The sequence below is a fragment of the Gobio gobio genome, assembly GCF_949357685.1.
Source record: "Gobio gobio genome assembly, chromosome: 3".
NCBI classification, from domain to species: domain Eukaryota; kingdom Metazoa; phylum Chordata; class Actinopteri; order Cypriniformes; family Gobionidae; genus Gobio; species Gobio gobio.
Genome location: NC_137099.1, coordinates 14695496 through 14713581, shown reverse-complemented (window position 1 = coordinate 14713581; position 18086 = coordinate 14695496). Strand labels below are relative to the sequence as shown.

General features: G+C 36.5%; 1 protein-coding gene and 1 long non-coding RNA gene across 2 annotated transcripts; both read left to right on the top strand.

Annotated features, from left to right (window-relative positions):
• Positions 1–1909: 1909 nt before the first annotated feature.
• Positions 1910–4538, top strand: LOC307124369 (OX-2 membrane glycoprotein-like). The gene is made up of 5 exons (XM_079813518.1): positions 1910–2007; positions 2090–2431; positions 2741–3040; positions 3521–3628; positions 3750–4538. Exons 1-5 carry the CDS (start codon positions 1962–1964, stop codon positions 3797–3799), a joined length of 846 nt encoding a protein of 281 aa, XP_079669644.1. The 5' UTR covers positions 1910–1961; the 3' UTR covers positions 3800–4538.
• A 286-nt stretch (positions 4539–4824) lies between these two features.
• Positions 4825–10978, top strand: LOC307124375. Its single transcript, XR_013816257.1, has 3 exons — positions 4825–5250; positions 6159–6503; positions 6589–10978. It is a non-coding gene; the product is annotated as an uncharacterized lncRNA (long non-coding RNA).
• The last annotated feature ends 7108 nt before the right edge of the window (positions 10979–18086 follow it).

Genomic DNA, 18086 nt, shown 5'->3' with positions numbered 1-18086 from the left:
ATTTTTTTTCCTTCCCAAACGTGATGGCTCATTTTACCTGGCATAATACAAAATCTTCTGCCATTTAAACAGGAAACTCCAATAATGACGTCACATGTTAAAATATGCAAGCAAGTGGTTCATTTACATTCAATTTACATGAATGCAGGAACTTAATTTTATTTCATGTATAGCCTACATCCAGGGCAGGACTTGGGAGCTGGGGGCCCCTGGGCTTGAGTTTATGTTTGGGCCCTACTTGTATGCTGCAAGAAATCAACTACTAGAACATCATTATGGAGTAGCACAAAATACACAAAAACTAAAATATGCTTTGAGGTTCTTAGAACAATTAATAAGCAACATGCCTAACCTAGTCAAAGTTTAGAGGTAGCCTAATATTAAATAGTCATTGTAATACAATAAAATACAATAGGCTACTTTTTAAATACAAAACTAAAACCACCCTGTTTAGTAAATCTGGCCCTAAATGAAGTGGCCATGACAGAACTAAGTGAACCAAACATGTCCTATCCCAGCCACCGTAATATTGCACTTGTTTCATTTTTTTTAATTATTGTAATGATGAGAATTTTTTCTTTTTCACAATGTCAATAGTTGCACGATCGTGACTTTTTTTTATTTATTTTTTTAAAAGGAACACATTAAATTAAATACTCCTTAAGGACTGTGTAACTTTTTCTGAGAAACAAAAATTAGGCTAAAGTGTCTAGAATAGTTATCCTATTTTTCAGTGACAATGACATAAATAAACCAAGTATGAAAAATGTCCAGAGTTTTCATGTTATTAGATTTTTAACAAAAATGTAATTTGTTAAAATGCCCCCACTCTGACAAAGCAATTTGCTTTATACGGTTACAGCAAAATCAGAGTACAAGCATGTTTTAGCTTAAAGTAAAAAAAGACAAGCCAAAATAACAGTAGATAAAATCAACCTTTTTGCAAAATATTGTTAGCTGATGCTAACTGGCTGGCTAACTAGCTAGCTGATGCTAATGTGAGGTAATTTGATTTCTGGTTGTTACTGGCTGTGCTCAACCTATGGCTGATCATATGTTTTATTCAGTGATTTGATTATGTTCCTTGTTTGTTGATCTGTTTTCTAAGTGGTTACAATAAAAAATAAAAAGTGAGGTCATTTTCAAATATAAGGTCCAAATATTTTTATTCGACCACCTAGTTAGATTACATTTGATGGAAAACACTTTTTTCTTACTTTTAAAATAAAAATGATATGACTTAACGTGAATTAGATTAACCATCAGACTTAACGTGAATTAGATTAACCATCAGACTTAACGTGAATTAGATTAACAATCAGACTTAACGTGAATTAGATTAACAATCAGATTAACCTATCCTGCTCTTTCTTTACATGTGAACAAGTCGATATGTGTCGAGGTGGATAGGATGCTTTTTGACTTGGAGACACAAGAGACTTTACATAAAAAAAACTGCTGTCATAAATAGCTTTGAACATGGTGGTCTTCATTTTCTTGACTTCGCTTCTTTAAACGATACTTTTAAGATCAATTGGCTGAGGCAATTCTTGAACGATTTTGAATACACATATGCAACATAATTCCCAAGTAGAAATTCTCTAAAATTGGGGGTCTCCCCTTTCTGTTAGTATCTAATTATAATATCTCTAAATTGCCCATCAAACTATCAAATTTCCATGAGTAGGTACTGGCTTGGTTTTTTTTTCTGATTGGTTTAATAACAATAATATCATAATATCCTACAAACTCAAGTCTCCCACTCTCCCTTTCATCGTAGGATGACAGAAAGTCGCGTGGATTACCATATTACCCATATATATATATATATATATAGCCCTTTTAGTGAATCAGGAAACCCCTGCGTGTGTCATACTGCGTAATAAGCATCGACTTTCACTTTCGGTTTAGGCTATATATACGATGTCTGATTACAAACTGATCATTGCCAACCATTCGACATGTTGTGTCTGGTGAACTTGATCCTAATTTTAAGCTTCATAAGAGGTTAGTCACAAGAATCATACTTTTCAGGACAAAACTGTGTTAAGTTTGCAAACTAATAACTTGTTTATTTTTTATTCCACAGCTTACCTTTCAGCTATTGTAGCACGAGGAGACACAGATGTCGTGTTTGGTCAGGATGCTTCATTCTCTTGCACGCTGCCGTTCGCGTCTGGAGTCAAACATGTCACCTGGCAGCGGGTACGCGCGGATGGAAATGTACAAACTCTTGCTACATTCAGCGAACAATTCCAGGATAATGTGGATAAGGAGTACGTCGGAAAAGTCACTTTCCCTCTGGCGTCATTTAATTCAACATCTATTGAGATCAAAAACACAACATTTGAAGACGAGGCTTGCTACATTTGTTCCTTTAAAGTGTATCCATCAGGACCCAAACGAAAAACCTTTTGCCTCACTGTTAAAGGTAGGTAAACACCTGTACTTTACTGTTATGAGACCATGGTATAGTCATGTGGTAATACCTTGGTGTTTGATATTCTGGGCTAAATACAGCAGTTTGTACTAGAATAAAAATATAGTTTTAGAAGTCACTTTTTGAGTAAACAGTCTTTATATATTGACTTATGTGGCGGCCGGGGCATATTGTCACAATTGAACCAGCAAAAATAATATATATAATACACAAATTGAAAACATTGTATTTAGAAGTTTTCCTAGTGATTTAATATGTAGTAGGCTACTTTTAAGTCATTATATTTCTGGTACTTTCCAGGTATCTCAGAAATAACAGCGGAAGTGAATCCTTCACCCACCTCTGATCCAGATGTTGTAGTCTCATGTTCAGCCACCGGTAAACCAACTCCAACAATCCAATGGAAATACTCAGAGAAAGAGCTGAAGCACTTTAGTTCAAATGATTTCATAACGCTCAACAAAGACAGTTCATCCACCATTACAAGCAACATCACACTTCCACTGTCACAGTTTCGTGGGAAGCACGTGGAATGTTTGGCTCAGAGTGACAGAATGGAGAAGAGCTTCCACATCTACGTGCCTCAACAAGATGATGAAGGTAACAGGTTCAACATATCGGCTAAGCTAGAATCACAATTAGAAAATGTGCAGTTGTTAATTTCTATGCAGTCACTCGATTCAGTCATGCTAAATAGTGTTGACTTAAATAATAAGTCAATATATATATATTTTTTAGATTACCTGATAAAACAGCAAAACCAATTAAAGGGATAGTTCACCCAAAAATGAAAATTCGGTCATCATTTACTCAAGTTGTTCTAAACCTGTATACATTTCTTTGTTCTGCTGTATACAAAGGAAGATATTTGGAAGAATGTTTGTAACCAAGCAGATCTCGCCCCCCTTTGGAGTGGGGTGAGATCTGCTTGGTTACTTGGTTGATGAGTAAATGATGACAGAATTTAAATTTTTGGGTGAACTATCCCTTTAAGCCAAACATTCATTATGTTGCATTTTGATAGTTTTTAACAAGTCTTTTTCTCACTATTTGATGAAAAAATATTTTCTTGTCTTACAGTGAACAACACTACACCAAGAAGTTACATCATTACATTTTCGGTCATCATTGTCGTGATGATTGTGGTTACTGTCATTTTTGTCATCTGTCTTCGCACCTGGCTAAAGAGTAAGCTGCAAAATTGTATCCCTCTAGTATAAATTGGTTAATGCAACCCAACAAACTGTCATCTTTTAAGAACGGCATCTCAATAACAAACTAATTTAATAATTTCATCCTGTCCCCCCAGGAGACAATTTTGAGATGAAATCCCTTCATGACCAAAACGAGGAATGTTAACCCTGCAGCTACCTCACAGTATGCATTTATTCTGTGTTATTTATCTCTGTGATTGTGAATTTTTGTGTGTTCCTTAAATCTTTTCTAGTATTTATTTAATTTATTACATGCATATTATTTTACATATTTATGTTTACAATACTATGAAGTGTACTATTGCATTAATATAGATTAATACGCAATATTTTGACCACTATATCAGCGTGTTTTGACCACAGAGAGTGACTGTATAAGAGAGGTAATATTCTATAACTTATGTATTCATGTATCAGACTCATGCATTTGCACTTTAAGACCCAGTTGGTTGAATGTAATGTAATTCTTCTGGAGTTGAATATCTATGTGACAGTAATTTATCATTTCAAAAATGCAAGTTTTTATGTTTTCTCACAGTGGTACAGTACTGTGTTGAGCAATGCCAGTAATTTGGGGAAACCGTGTGAAACTAAGTGAAAGTTATGTCATTATTGGACACTGAGCCTGTTTTGTAGTTTCTGGCAGGAAACTCTAAAGTCTGCTTAGAGAAATTACTTATTTTGTTACTATTGTTAGTACTTGTACTATTGTTATATGTTTACTGCAGTAAGATGCAGTAAGTGTGTCTAGCTGGCAAGAATGACTGGTAAATCACAAGACTATAAAGTTACATATTTGTGTTTGTTACAGCATATGTTACAGTAGGCTATATGTCAAACCTGCAATGTGCAATGTGTATTAAATTAAAAAAAACTTGAACCATACTTTGTCAACTGCTGCTTTAACATCACTGAAATTTATATGCATAACCGGGGAATAAGTGTGGGAAACACAGGAAATGTATGCAGGGCACATAAATGATGTCAACAAATTAGTGTAACACACATAGATGACAAGACTGAAAATATAATAAGATTAATTTAGGTTCAATCTCCCTGAATTCACTTATATGTATAGTTTCAAAATAAAACCTAAAACGTAAAGTTCTGACTTTTCATAACATTGCATATTTTGAAAAGAAGAGAAGTGAAAAGAAAGGGTGACGGGTCGAACTGAAAATGACGCAAGCGGTAACCACTTGCTAGCGGTAAATGCTAAGGCCTGATTCCTATCTAAGGTCTAAACCTACACAACTTGCAGTATCAAACCACCAACGGCAATCAAACACAAGTTAATTGAAAGTTTTTGTTCACTCAAATGACCATCTTGTGACTTTCAAACAGGCCTTTGCGGCCTCTTTTTTCATCAGCCACGTGATCTGTGATTGGTTGTCTAAATGCACCAGTGCTGCATCTGCAAAGTTCAAAGGAAGTCCTCTTGATGTGGTTAGAGCTTCAGACAAACATCAGGTAGCCATGTTCAAGTTAGCCATTTCCTCTGACTAACTGAGTACAGAAACATGCAGTTCTTTCACCCGACTTCTGCGTTCCCTATAATGGTTGCTCTCTGCAGTATGCTATCGTCTCTAGCAGGGGGTAAGTCTCACTCACTTCTTAACTTAACGTAATACTTTTAGACACATTTGTTTTTAATGAAGCTTTCCAAACTAACAGCAAACGTTGGCTAACATTCTGGCATGGTGCTTTCAACGTTATGAACAAACATTCCAGTAACATTATTAGCTCAAAGTTATCTGGTTTTTTAATAACATTATCGAACATTAGCATAAAAGTGTTATCTACATCATTCATGGAACATTTTAGTTGGATGTTAGTCAAATGTTTTGGCCCCACTTTATATTAGTGGCCTTAAGTACTATGTACTTACATCAAAAAATAACTACAATGTACTTACTGTGTTCAAATTGTATTGCAAAATACCTTTGCTGATATTGAGGTGGGATATGGGTAGAGTTAGGGACAGGTGTGGTGGTATGGGTAAGTTTAAGGGTAGGGTTAGGTGTAAGGGAAGTGTCAACTGTGTAATTACAAATGTAACTACAGAAATTAATTACAGATGTAATTACATGCAGGTATTTTTTAAAATGTAAGTACAATGTAAAGACATGTACACAATAAGTGCATTGTATCAAATGATTAATTAAAATGTTAGTACATAGTAGTTAAGGCCACCTAATATAAAGTGGGTCCAATGTTTTTTGCTTACTACTTGGATCAGAGAATGCTCAAAATGAATGTTCCCATAAAACTTGCAAAATTATAAAACAGAAAACATTAGGGAAATGTCAATTTTATCATTTTGCAAGTATTATGACATTCACCAAGAACTAACGTAAATTTGTAAAACTGGCCATTCATATAACTTTATTGGAACTTTAGTAAAACGTTCTTACTAAATAGGTTTGCTAGCTGGGTTGTTGTCAAATTTTGGAGTCTTTTAATGCATTCAACAGTTTTGATGAGCTTGATGAAATATTCCCCAGGTACAGTGGCTGTGAAATACTCACGTGAACCGGTGACGAAGACTGAAGGCCATTCGGTGTTTCTCAAGTGTGAGGTGCTGTATGAGACACACAATTGTGACATTGTGACCAATTGGTGGTACACAAATGCCACTAAGCCTAAATCTGAGCAAGAACCCATCACAGATCCGAACGAATATGTAATAACAGTAAATGAAATACAAAATAACACAATCAGGCACAGGAACATTTTCCTCTCATTCAATTCCTTGAGCCTTGAAGACAGTGGATACTACCAGTGTGATGCCACATGTCTCAACAGTGGGACTGAAGCGAAAGGCCATCTTGTGTACCTCAACGTCACAGGTTTGAGCTGAAACAAAAACAGCATTTTGATTCTTAGTTATTGTATGATACAATGCTCTTACATGTGACAAACATGTCTCTACAGCTGATCCATACAAAGGTCTGAAGGTCTCAACATGGAGTGGCCAGTTAAAGGCAGACGCAGCTGTGCTAGCATTCAGCGCCATATATTGTATAGTGTTATTAAATGACATTGTGTTTTCAGTATGAACCTACATCAACCCCTGGCTATTACATGATAAATATGAAAATCCAGATCTTTATTGGTTTTTATTTAAGCCTAAATCACTATAAATGAAAGCTGCAGTCCATAAGTTTTACCTATATGTCGCCATTTCTGTTCGAACCCTGACATTTCAGTTATTTGTGGAGTTATCTTTTTTACGTGGGTTGTGCATTGGCACGGCTCCTCAGCGCGGTAGAATCTAATGTTTTGAGGAGTGTGGGTTGTCTATCAACGCACCAGTTGACATGGCGCAACAAGCTGCTGTAAGAAGAGGCCACAAATGACCTGCAACTTACACACATACGATATAGCATACTAGCCCGGACTCCTTAATGTACAGACGTGACGTAATGACACAAAGATGAACGGGGGAAGCTCATATTTCCCATGGAAAACTCATACCACTCAAATTATAACACATTATTACAAGCTTACCGTTGTGAATTGCTAAGCTAAGGTGAGGAAATCGTTTTGAACACTGGCTGGTTATGAACTTGCTCAATAATAGATTTTGGATCATTTTTAACCAAAAAAAGATTTGTATTGGCTTCAAGTTTTGTTCGAATTTTATTTCTATATTTGAATATTCTTATTGTCTAAAATATAATATATACGGAGTAATTTAAGGGGTAAAATGGATGATGAATTGCACAGCCTGTATGATATTTTTGTGCTACATTCATTTGAACTGCAATGGAACATTTTAATGCAGCGGTCCAGGCTTGTGGCTGAAACTGAAACCAAGCTCATCTCGCCCAAAAAAACCCCCATGAACCTCCACAGTTGTGATCAGCTCAGTGGTAGCAGTGCAATGCATTTTTGCATTTTAGAGTGGACTGAAAAAGTAATGAATTACAATATGTTGCTCCCTAAAAAAAGTAACTCATTGCATTACTTAGTTATACTTTTTATGGAAAGTTATTGTTTTTGCGTTACTTTTTCTCACCCAGGCTAGGCTTTCTTGTTTGTTTATTAATAACAAAACATGTTTGTTTGGTTTTTCGGACAAAAATGCAAATTTACACCTGTACAAAAGAGGGCGCAGCTCAAACAATCTTTTCAGCTATGCTGCCATTCTGGATTGAAGAAGAATAGGATTTAGATGGAGAAGAATGTTCAACACTCTTCGGCAATACAAACAAAAAGATGTAACACAATTAATTATGTTTATCTAAAGTCTTTTTTGCTTATTGGTATGGTTGAATTGGATTGTCGAAGGTCAGCAGCAAAGACATTGGTTAATAAAGTGAGAGTAAATACACATAGTATATTTGTGTTATTAAATAACATTTAATTATTGCAGGTTTGCGTAATATTCTGAGGTAGCATTTCAGTTTTTATTCATTTTGAGGAATACTGAAACAGTTTTGTGCAAGTGAGATGAGTAAATGCATGCCAACATTTAGTCTAGAACTACAATAACTATCATTTTTACACAGCGAGAGCTGTCAGTCAATAAATGGGAAAACAAAGTAACTTGCATTACTTCTTTGAAAAAGTAACTATTTTGTTGTAAATGTAAAAGTAATGCCTTACTCTAGCCTGAAAAGTACTTGTTTCTTGAAAAAAGTAATCTGACTATGTAACTCACGTTACTTGTATTGTGCACTGATTCTTTCTGTCACAGAAATACAGAAAGGTTGAAGCATTCACTGATGCTCCAGAAGGAAACATGATGCATTAAGAGCCAGGGGGTGAAAACTTTGGAACAGGATGAAGATGTCAAAAAAAATTTTTTTCCATTTAGTAATGGCCTTCGGAAGCAACAGAAGATACTTACATGTTTCCCAGAAGACAAATTACATACAATTTACCTTGATTTTTAAATTCAAAAAGTCTCTCAATTGTCCTCAATGAAACAATGATCTCAAAATCATACAATCACTGCTGGAGAGGGTTCAAATATGCAAAATATTTTTTGGGATTTTTTTCTGAAGAACTTTGGGCAGTTTAACTGCTCAGTATAAACAAGGGACTATATGTAACAATAAATGATGTAAATATCTTATTCAGGACAGTACTAATAAAAAACTAACATGCATTTTGTATGATCTTTTATTTTGTTAAAATTATTCACATTTTCACAGATTCTGGAAGCAGTTAACATACTTTTTCTTGCAACTGTAGATGCCGCATTACCCTGCAATTCATTTTTTTACTGCACTTTTAATTATAAATAAATATATACTTGATTTAATACATTGAATTTCATTAACCTAAAAAGTTTTATAAATCAACAGTTCATAAAACTCTTCTGCATGCCATGCAGAAAATCTACTTTAAATATGTGCAGATTTAGAAGCATCCCAAGGGATTTGGATTGATCTCAGAAGAGAAATACTGACATCTACTGGATATCCAATGTCTTGTAGAAATCACTGAAAATATAAGGAATATGATATTTCTCTCCTGTCTTTGATTTATTCAACTCATGGACACAGTAGTAATTAAAGGTGTTCCTTTTGTGGCCAATAATAAACTGTGCGAGCAGTGCACTTCTGCCAGAGATGCTAAGGATGACAGGTTGGAGGAGATTTAACATTAATATTTTAAATAACCAATCAGCCTGATAACCTATTAAATGAGCTTATGGATTCATGGTCATTATGAAGGGATAAAGTGACCAGGTTTTACCTTCTATCATTGGAGACATTTGAGAGTGCCTTTAAGCCCATCTGCAAATATAACCTTCAGTGAGTTTGTACGGTCTGTTGACTTTCTCTTTCTTTTCCTGTCAGTTTCTCTCTCCCTATTTCTCTTTAGTTTTCCCTGGTGACCTTATCCAGGAATTATGCCAAGACAATTCTGAAATGTAATTTTTTTTTCAGTTACTGAAAACACAGAAAACTCCCCCTGTTATTTTCCTGCTGGTCAATCTATAGCCTACCAAAATGACTGGCTCTAATTACAACTAGGCTACTAAGGTTTAAAGGAGTGTTATAGTTTCATAACAATTATATTTCACAGCTGATGACATTAAAGTATGTTGTACTTTCGGACTTCTATCTTGTAAATCCTTTAGGCCTTTACACAGAGACAACTTACTTCCCCTATAAGATTTGTGTCTTAAAAAAACAATCTACTTTTTTGTTTTGTTTTGAAATTAGTGGCAAAACATGCAGGGTTAAGACCTGTTCACACCAAGAACAATAATTATAAAGTTAACTGTAAAGATAACTATATTATAGCGACAATATTGTTCTGTTTATTCTAAGCGCGTGCTTGTCTGCTGCTTTAAATGCTCGAGCTCGTTACACCAATGTTTTTCATCAGCTGGATAAAATCGTTCTGAAAGTGATTCCAACGATATCGTTTCTCCGTGCCGTTCGTTATCACTGTGGTGTGAACTCTGCTATTCTTTAATATTGAGAACGATTATTAGGGGCCAAGCACCGAAGGTGCGAAGGCACCTATTGAAACCGTCTTCTTCTTCTTCCGCTATGGGAGTCTATGGCAGCCCATAGAACCGTTTGGTAAAAAGTTGTGAAATTTGGCACACTAATAGAGGGCAGTCTGATCTGTCACCATGGCAATTTTGGTGTCTCTAACTCAATCCCTCTAGCGCCACCACCTGTCCAAATTTGAACTCATGTTTATTCTAATAACTTTTGAACCTTAAGGGCTAGAAACAAAATTATCTTTTCCTCTGATTTCTGAGCTCACGCCGATTCGATAGCACCCTATGACGTGTTTCCCGTCATTATAAATTTCCCGCCGTTTGGAATTTTCCCAAAAACCTACTTTTGTGAACTTGTCCTAAACGGTTCGTCCAATTTGCACGAAAATTGAACCACATCATCTTCAGTCAGTGCTGACAAAAAGTTATGGAATTCAAGTTGATTCGTCAAAATAGTTTTTGATAAAAGCATGAACAAATTTTACAAAGCACTTGCAGTAAGGCTGTATCTTTGCAACGCTTTATTGTATTCAAACCAAACTTGGTACATGTCATCATCATAAGCATGACCTGAGGCAACTTGCAGAGTTCCGGCGCAGCGCCACCTACTGGTCCGGAGATATGAAAATGGTTATTTTTGCTTATAACTTTTGAACCGTTTGTTCAGGGCAACATGTCGAGTCGTCTGATATCCAATTTTACCATATCGGCCATGTTGGCTTTCAGACATTTTGAATTATGTGCTAAAAGGCTGTATTTGAACACTTGAACGGATTGTTACAAAACTCAGTATGGGTCATCAGCTCGATGTCCTGAAAGAGCCTGAGAAGTTTCGAAACAGCACCACCTAGTGGAGATAAAAAAAAAAAAAAAAAAAACGCTTATAACTTTGGGTGAGATTGACTTATTTTCATGGGACTTTTTTTTGTCTTCTGAATCCTTGCCGAGTCCAACGATATCAAACTTGCTAGGTTTCGGTGTATGGTTTGTGCAGCGTTGTAATTTAGCCATAAAAAAATCACCTGATATCGTCGGAACCGCTAGTTCAATCGAGATGAAACCAGCGTCTGAAGTTCGTAAACATAGGCCGATAGTCAGATGTATGTGAGCCCAAATGTCAAAATATCGATAGTAAGAAAAGTATTTTCATATAAATGTCTATAACTCAAAACGAAATTAGATATTTTCACCAAAATTGACAAACATATGTATGGGCTCACTCTCCGAGCACACATTAAAAAATGGTAGGATTGTGCCTCTTGGTGGCGCTATAATAAAAAAAATATGACATTGGCTCTATACAACTCAGTGTTTTAATGTGGGGTTTTAACATTTTTGCTTAAAATTGTCTTCAAATGTCTTCGCTAATTTTTTTTTCAGTTGGTCTGCTGCTAGCTTCCTTGTTTGCTTCTGTTGCGCTTGGCCCCGGTATTGCTACTTGCAGCTATATTTTTTATAGTTATCGTCCTTGGTGTGACGGACCTTTAGAGTGGAAGTTTCACACATAGATGGTTTCACAGTGCTCTGCTTGTGTCACCAAAAAGTACAGTCCTGAAATAGTATTGGTATTCAAATTATTTCAGTAACCAATGGGGCATTAACCATTTAAAGAAATCAAAGGGAAGTTTAAAGATAGCATCTGTGGTTTGATTCAACCCATTACAAAAAAAATCACATGGTTGAGCAGAAGTTTGACTAAAACTGTCCTAACAATCTGAGTAAATAGGCTACTGTAAGTATACGGAAAGTTTTTCAGTAAACTGTTGACAGCATCGAGGTAGTGTAAATTCACTGGTGTTAGGCTGTCGTTCTGAGAAATCTATAAACATTTCACTCCAAATAAAAATGGTGCTAAATAGCACTAAAAGTGGTTCATTGGGATTGGGAACCACTTTAAGTGCTATATAGCACCTATCTTTTAAGGTGCAGGACCTTTGTCAAATGGTATGCTATGTAGAACTATAGAACCACCCCATTCTCCTCCTTAGATTTTTAGATCTGTTACTTCACTCTCATATGTTTGCTATAAATGTGAATTTACTGCAAAAGCTGTTTTGAATCACAAACCTTTAAAGAACTATACAGGGGCTTAACGGATTCTTTGTATGGCAGTGGTGCTATATAGCACCTTAACCACCCCAAAGAACCGTTGAAGAACCGCTGAAGAACCATTTGTTTTGTGTGTGTTGCTCACCCTCTCATTCATTTGTAATTAGATGTCAATGTGAAAAATCTCATTCCTCCAATTCCAGCAATTCTCTTTGCAGGCATCCAAATTGCATCCAGGTTTAATGTATTATTTAATAGAGCCGTCCAGGGCAGTTAAAATACATCACTTTGTCAAATGAGCATGTAGGGCTTGTCCGTTGTTAATGTGGCTCATAATCAGAGGTGAGAGTTAGTGTAGATGTCTGTTCCTTTTATTGGAATCATTTTAAGCTCTCTGTCAATTATTCATTCCCAGGAACGATTGTTGCAAGCAACTGTGGACAAATTGCCATAATGTATTATCATGATGTTTAACATAATGAATCCAAAGTTTCCTGGGAGTATAAATCATATTTTAAACGTTATTACCGATCACGTTTTATACAATCATGTTTGAATATTATATATGTTACCTTTAAATCACATACAAGTCAGTTTCATTAAATAAAATATCAAACAAAGTGGCATGTGCAATCAAAAGATCCTAGATTTTGAAATGTTTGTTTGATAGTTATTACAAAACAAGCAAGCCCAGCCCAGATGAGAAAAAGTAACACAAAAGTAACTTTTTACACAATTAGTTACTTTTTTTAGACAGTAGGGGAGAGTGGGGTAAGATGGGCAATTTTTTTAAACTTATGTGGTCCTCAAGATAAGAGAAAATACGGCAGAAGTGCAAAGTAATTTCAGGATGTTTGCTATCATTTCAAATGACCAGAATTCATCTATGACAAAGGGTGCTACAAATATAACTTCTTATAAAGAAGTGTTCATGTGGCTCAATTTACCCCAGGTTCGGGGTAAGTTGATCTGAGTCATTGGGTAAGTTGCACCATCTAGGTGTAAATGGACCATCTAATTGAATCTGATAGTCGAAGTAAAATTGTAAAGATAATTTACCTCTTTTAAAGGGGTGGTAAACCACGATTTCACTATTCTAACTTTAGCTAACGTGTAATGTTGCTGCTTGAGCATAAACAACATCTGCAAAGTTACAACGTTCAAAGTTTAAAGCAAAGGGAGATATTTGCTTTTAAAGAAATCAGTTTCTAAGGACTACAGCAAACGGCCGCTAGGGACTACTACACATTCCTCCAGGTTTTGCTGACATCACCAGGCCCAATATTTACATAAACCCCTCCTCCGAGAATATGAAATAAGGGGGGCGAGGCAATTTTGTATCGCCGCGGGGAAGCGTTAGTAGGCTGTGTTTTTGCCGCAATGCCGAAGAAACGCTGTTATTTTCATCCGGATTGCAGGTCTGGGGTACTTGCTCTGTTCAGCCTTCATAGGGACGGGGGTGCGTTGCAGAGCGTTTAACATACAGCATGTTATATGCACGTGTGTTTGAGTCAGCGGGGAATCAGGCGCGCGCAGGGCTCCCTGCATCCACCGTCTTCGCGATTTCAATACCAGATTTGCACAACGTCAGCTGCGTGAAAAAAACACTGCCGGTGCGTGGATGCACGACGCGCGCGCTGCACATTTCACGGAGGACAACACAATCTTCCACAAACTTCGCGAGTTCAATACAGGATATGCACAACGGCTTGTCCTGAAAGCTGGATTTACAAACAGAAGCTGTTCACGGGCCACAACCTGTAAGTCTGATTTATTTTTCATCGATGTGTTTTCCTGTAATAGGTTGTAGCAAGGAAGTAAACAGATGACAACACTGTTCTGCAAACCAGTCTGTTAAAAGCTCATTCATACTTAACGTTATCCGACGAACACCTATCGGTACAAACACTAACGTTAAAATCTCAACAGCGAACCTGGCATTAGTGTAAATGATTCTTTGATTAGAGCTTTTATGTATTGTTTATCTACAGGCTTGCTAAACATGGTTCTGTGTGTGATTTGGCTAACTTACTAGTTAAAGCCAGTGCTTAGTGTTTGTTTTGGGTTAGTTCTTGCGACAGATATTTGGCTATAATCGTTCTAAAAATACAAAAGTTAAAGTGCCATTCAGTAGCGATCATTATAGATCCGCAGTCTTTACTCTCGAGGACTGAACAGGTTCTGCTCGATCATCTTCACTCAAATGTTCTGGGTCTGATTCGGGCGGTAAGGGGCGTGACGTTTCCGACGTGCACTGCGGTTAGCGAATCACAACACACTGGGCCAGCTAACCAATCTGAGCCCACTGCGTATTTTTGAGGGACTGGCTTCATACAACCCGGAAAGCATCAGACCGTTTTACAAGGAGGGACAGAGCAGTGTAGAATAAAGGTCAAATATATGAAAAATAAGGCAATTTTTTTTAAAACGAAGCATGAACACATGTTACAGTGCACCCCACAAACACAATCAAGCCTTCAAAAGAATGTGTTTTACCACCCCTTTAAAAACACCTTCAATAATGAGATGTCTTTTTACAAAAGATTTATTTTCTTAAATCTGATTTAAACAACACATAAAACCAACCAAATTAAATTTCAATTTCAATATATTTAATTGTTTGCATTTCTGAAACAATTATGTTAAACACCAAAGTAACCAAAAACAGACTAAACAGAGTTTGTTGAGTAAAATTAAATACAATAAAAACGGAATTAGAATAAATGAATAAATGTCACTGAAAATAATGAACATTTTAGTAAAAAGGTTCTTGGCATGGTAGTTTTTCTGCACTGTCGAACATGTTGGGCCATTAGGGATTACAGGTGGGAAGATATATATGATTGAGCATCTTCTTTGTCTTATCAGAGAAGGATTTGGTGTACTTGTACTTCGTTCCTAAAAAATAAGAAAATGACAAGAAATGATAAGAAAACTAAACCAGTTGTGCATCATTACATTGAAATTATACCAGTTTATACTTCAGAGATTTAACATAAGTGCCTTGTGGTTGGGTAGGTTAAAACGCTGGCTCGATTTACCCCACAGCATTTGGCTCACTTTGCCACATAGCTGCCATTTTGGATAAAACTAGCAAGCTTACCAATTCAGGCTAAGTTTTAGCTAAATTATTTGCATGGTTTTATACATTGCTAAATCACCAATATGGGTCATATTTAGACCTGGACACGTTTGCTTTGATGTATGGTTTTTTTAAAGTAAATGGGTGTACACCCTTCCACTCCTCCCATTTGCTTCTCCTGTTCACAGTCTGGCAGAAATGATGGGAGGATCCACAATATATGTTCACATGACAATAAAAGTGTACAGTTGCCAAGATAAAGGGGGTGGGTCAACTTACAAACTGGCCCATCTTACCCCACTCTCCCCTAACGCAATATGTATTAAAAGTAACTTTCCCCAACACTGGGGATGAGATTCAGGCATTATTAAGAATGCCTTTAGTGTCTTCTCAGGGACACTGCAAGTTCACTTCCTTATCACTGATGCTAATGCATAAAATAAATGAATTAAAAAAAATATTCAATGAACACAGTGAATAATATATGCTGAGGTCTGATAGAACTGACATACTGAACTGATAGTTTCCGACATTGATGGATAATGAAACCTCAGTAAATTTATTCTGATTGGAGAATGGCTTGCAGTCGCTGTAAGGAGGAAGAATGGCCTATTCCTTTGTGGAGAGAGGAGCCAAATGTATAATTTATTATTACTTGAATAGACAGAGAAAACTAGGCAGAAACAACTTGATACATGTGGACATTTATAGATAAGTGTGCTAATGTTTTCATTTCAGTAATAAACATTCACCAGGATTTCAAAGTGCTCCTCAGCTCAGAGTCCATTGCAAAATCATTTTTCAACTTGGGTAAAACAAATCCCTTTCATCAAATTAAGTACTGCATCAAACAGCAAAATTTGTCTTGGAAAAAAAATACAACTAAATGTAGAAATAATCCCTGCATTACAGAGCACAGTTTCATAGAAACAAGTTTCGCGGTAAGCCGGAGCAGCTATATCTTGCCTCTCAGTAACACACATTTGTTTTTCAGTCATGGTTTGGATTTTGCTTACACTTAAACTGTTTTTATATTTTGCATTAATGCATTTCATTATGTGGGTCAGGATTTGCCTAGGCTGAATGCAGTTATTAAAACCTGAAATCACCACAAAAATCAAAACAGCTAATTGTTGGCATACTATATACTTTCTGATACTAAACTATAGTTTATATGAATTCTTTCTCTTCCATTGACGGAAATTTCCGTCATTTATGAGACAACCGTCCGGAGTACCGTCCGGGTTGGATTCCATCCAAGGATATTTGTGCGAAAAAAAGGTTTAGCGCATCAAAACATTTACTGGTATAGCTGATGGAAATGGCAATTATCGATAATTTTTTGCAAATGTCGACACAATCTTTTTCAGTTTAACTTTAGCACATAAATTGTATGTCGATAGGCCTACTTCAAATGTCGCAAAAACTAGTTTGGAAACATTTTTTTTTGTATAGGGCCTACAGTTTAATAATATATACGTTTTGTTTCAAAATGGATGAGAAAAATATAACGCCTTGAAAATCACAGTAGCTCATCAAAAATAAAAATGTGGCATCTGTCAAATGAAGGAAGGCTGTTGGAGTTTCCAATAGGCCTACTGATAAAAAGAAAGGTAAAATACACAGCATAGGCTATTACGTCTGTATCCGAATAAACAAAATGAATAAAATCACGATGTGCAGGATCTGGCTACTTGACAAATCACAAACATGACACTTGTTAATACAGTTATTTTATAAATAGGCCTAGCCTACAATTTATTAATATGTAAAACAGTTCTATCTCAAAACTAAATAAATAAATAAATAAAGGCGAATCCAAAAAGCTCTAAACGAATTTTAGAATTATGGCATCATAAGCTAGACTTTTTTTTCTTTACGCACACCATTTTATCGGTAAAAGACCAATTGGATGGAAACAGGCTGGAGACAGCAAATTGCTGTCATATTCACTTTGTCGATAACAAAACAGTGGAAAAAAGTGAATGGAAACTTGGCTAGTTTTATACGCTAGGAGGCTCTATGAAACAACTTCTGAAAGAGTACTGAATCTCCTGATCAAAACACAAGTAAAGAAGAAGCAAAAACAAGTGATAGCATGTAAGCAGATGCATGCAAAATAACGCAATCATCAACATTAAACAGCATTCACGAGTTCACACATCAAATTAAATAGAGTAAAGAGTATGCGTATTTGGCGTGCTGTCCGGGGGAGGGCTCTGGGCTGGGAATTTTGGCCCGAACCCAGAGTATCCCCCATTGATAGAGATAGTCTAGAACTAGACTGCATTGTATTATGGATTGTGTTGACGTCTAATAAGAGTTGAAAAAAACGAGTAGATAGGGTGGTGGAGGGATGCTAAAAAACTGTCAACGAAAAGAAGGCAGAGCAGCCAACTCTCGGCATTGGCCGTGAGACACACGCATTTGATTGGTTTCACACGCCCACACGCCACACCCCCGATTTCTCACGCTGAAGTGTCAACCCGGTCGGTGAAATGCCTGAAAGATGAGCTTATCTATAGATCTACCTGTTGAGCCACTCGTGATCGATTAGTTTTGCTTTCGGGGAGGGGGTTTAAGATCAATGTGCAAATACGGTGTAGCACGACCGAAAGCTACATATCCGGTGTGGGTTGTTCTGATGAGAATGAGCCTGTAATGAGCAAAGCGGAGCGCTGTGACGCTCAGGGGTGTTCATTTCCCGAAAGCGGCGTTAGCTATGGTCGCAAGTTCCGTCGTTATAAGCGTAGTAAAGCGAGTCGGTGTTTCCCGAAACATAGTTCCAACAAACGTTCGCAAACAGCATCGCAAAGTTGAGTGATTGGA

Coding starts and splice junctions, on each gene's coding strand:
- LOC307124369 (XM_079813518.1), top strand. CDS start 1,962: ATGTTGTGTCTGGTGAACTTGATCCTAATTTTAAGCTTCATAAGAG. Junction 2,008..2,089: donor AATTTTAAGCTTCATAAGAG/GTTAGTCACAAG, acceptor TTTATTCCACAG/CTTACCTTTCAGCTATTGTA. Junction 2,432..2,740: donor CTTTTGCCTCACTGTTAAAG/GTAGGTAAACAC, acceptor GGTACTTTCCAG/GTATCTCAGAAATAACAGCG.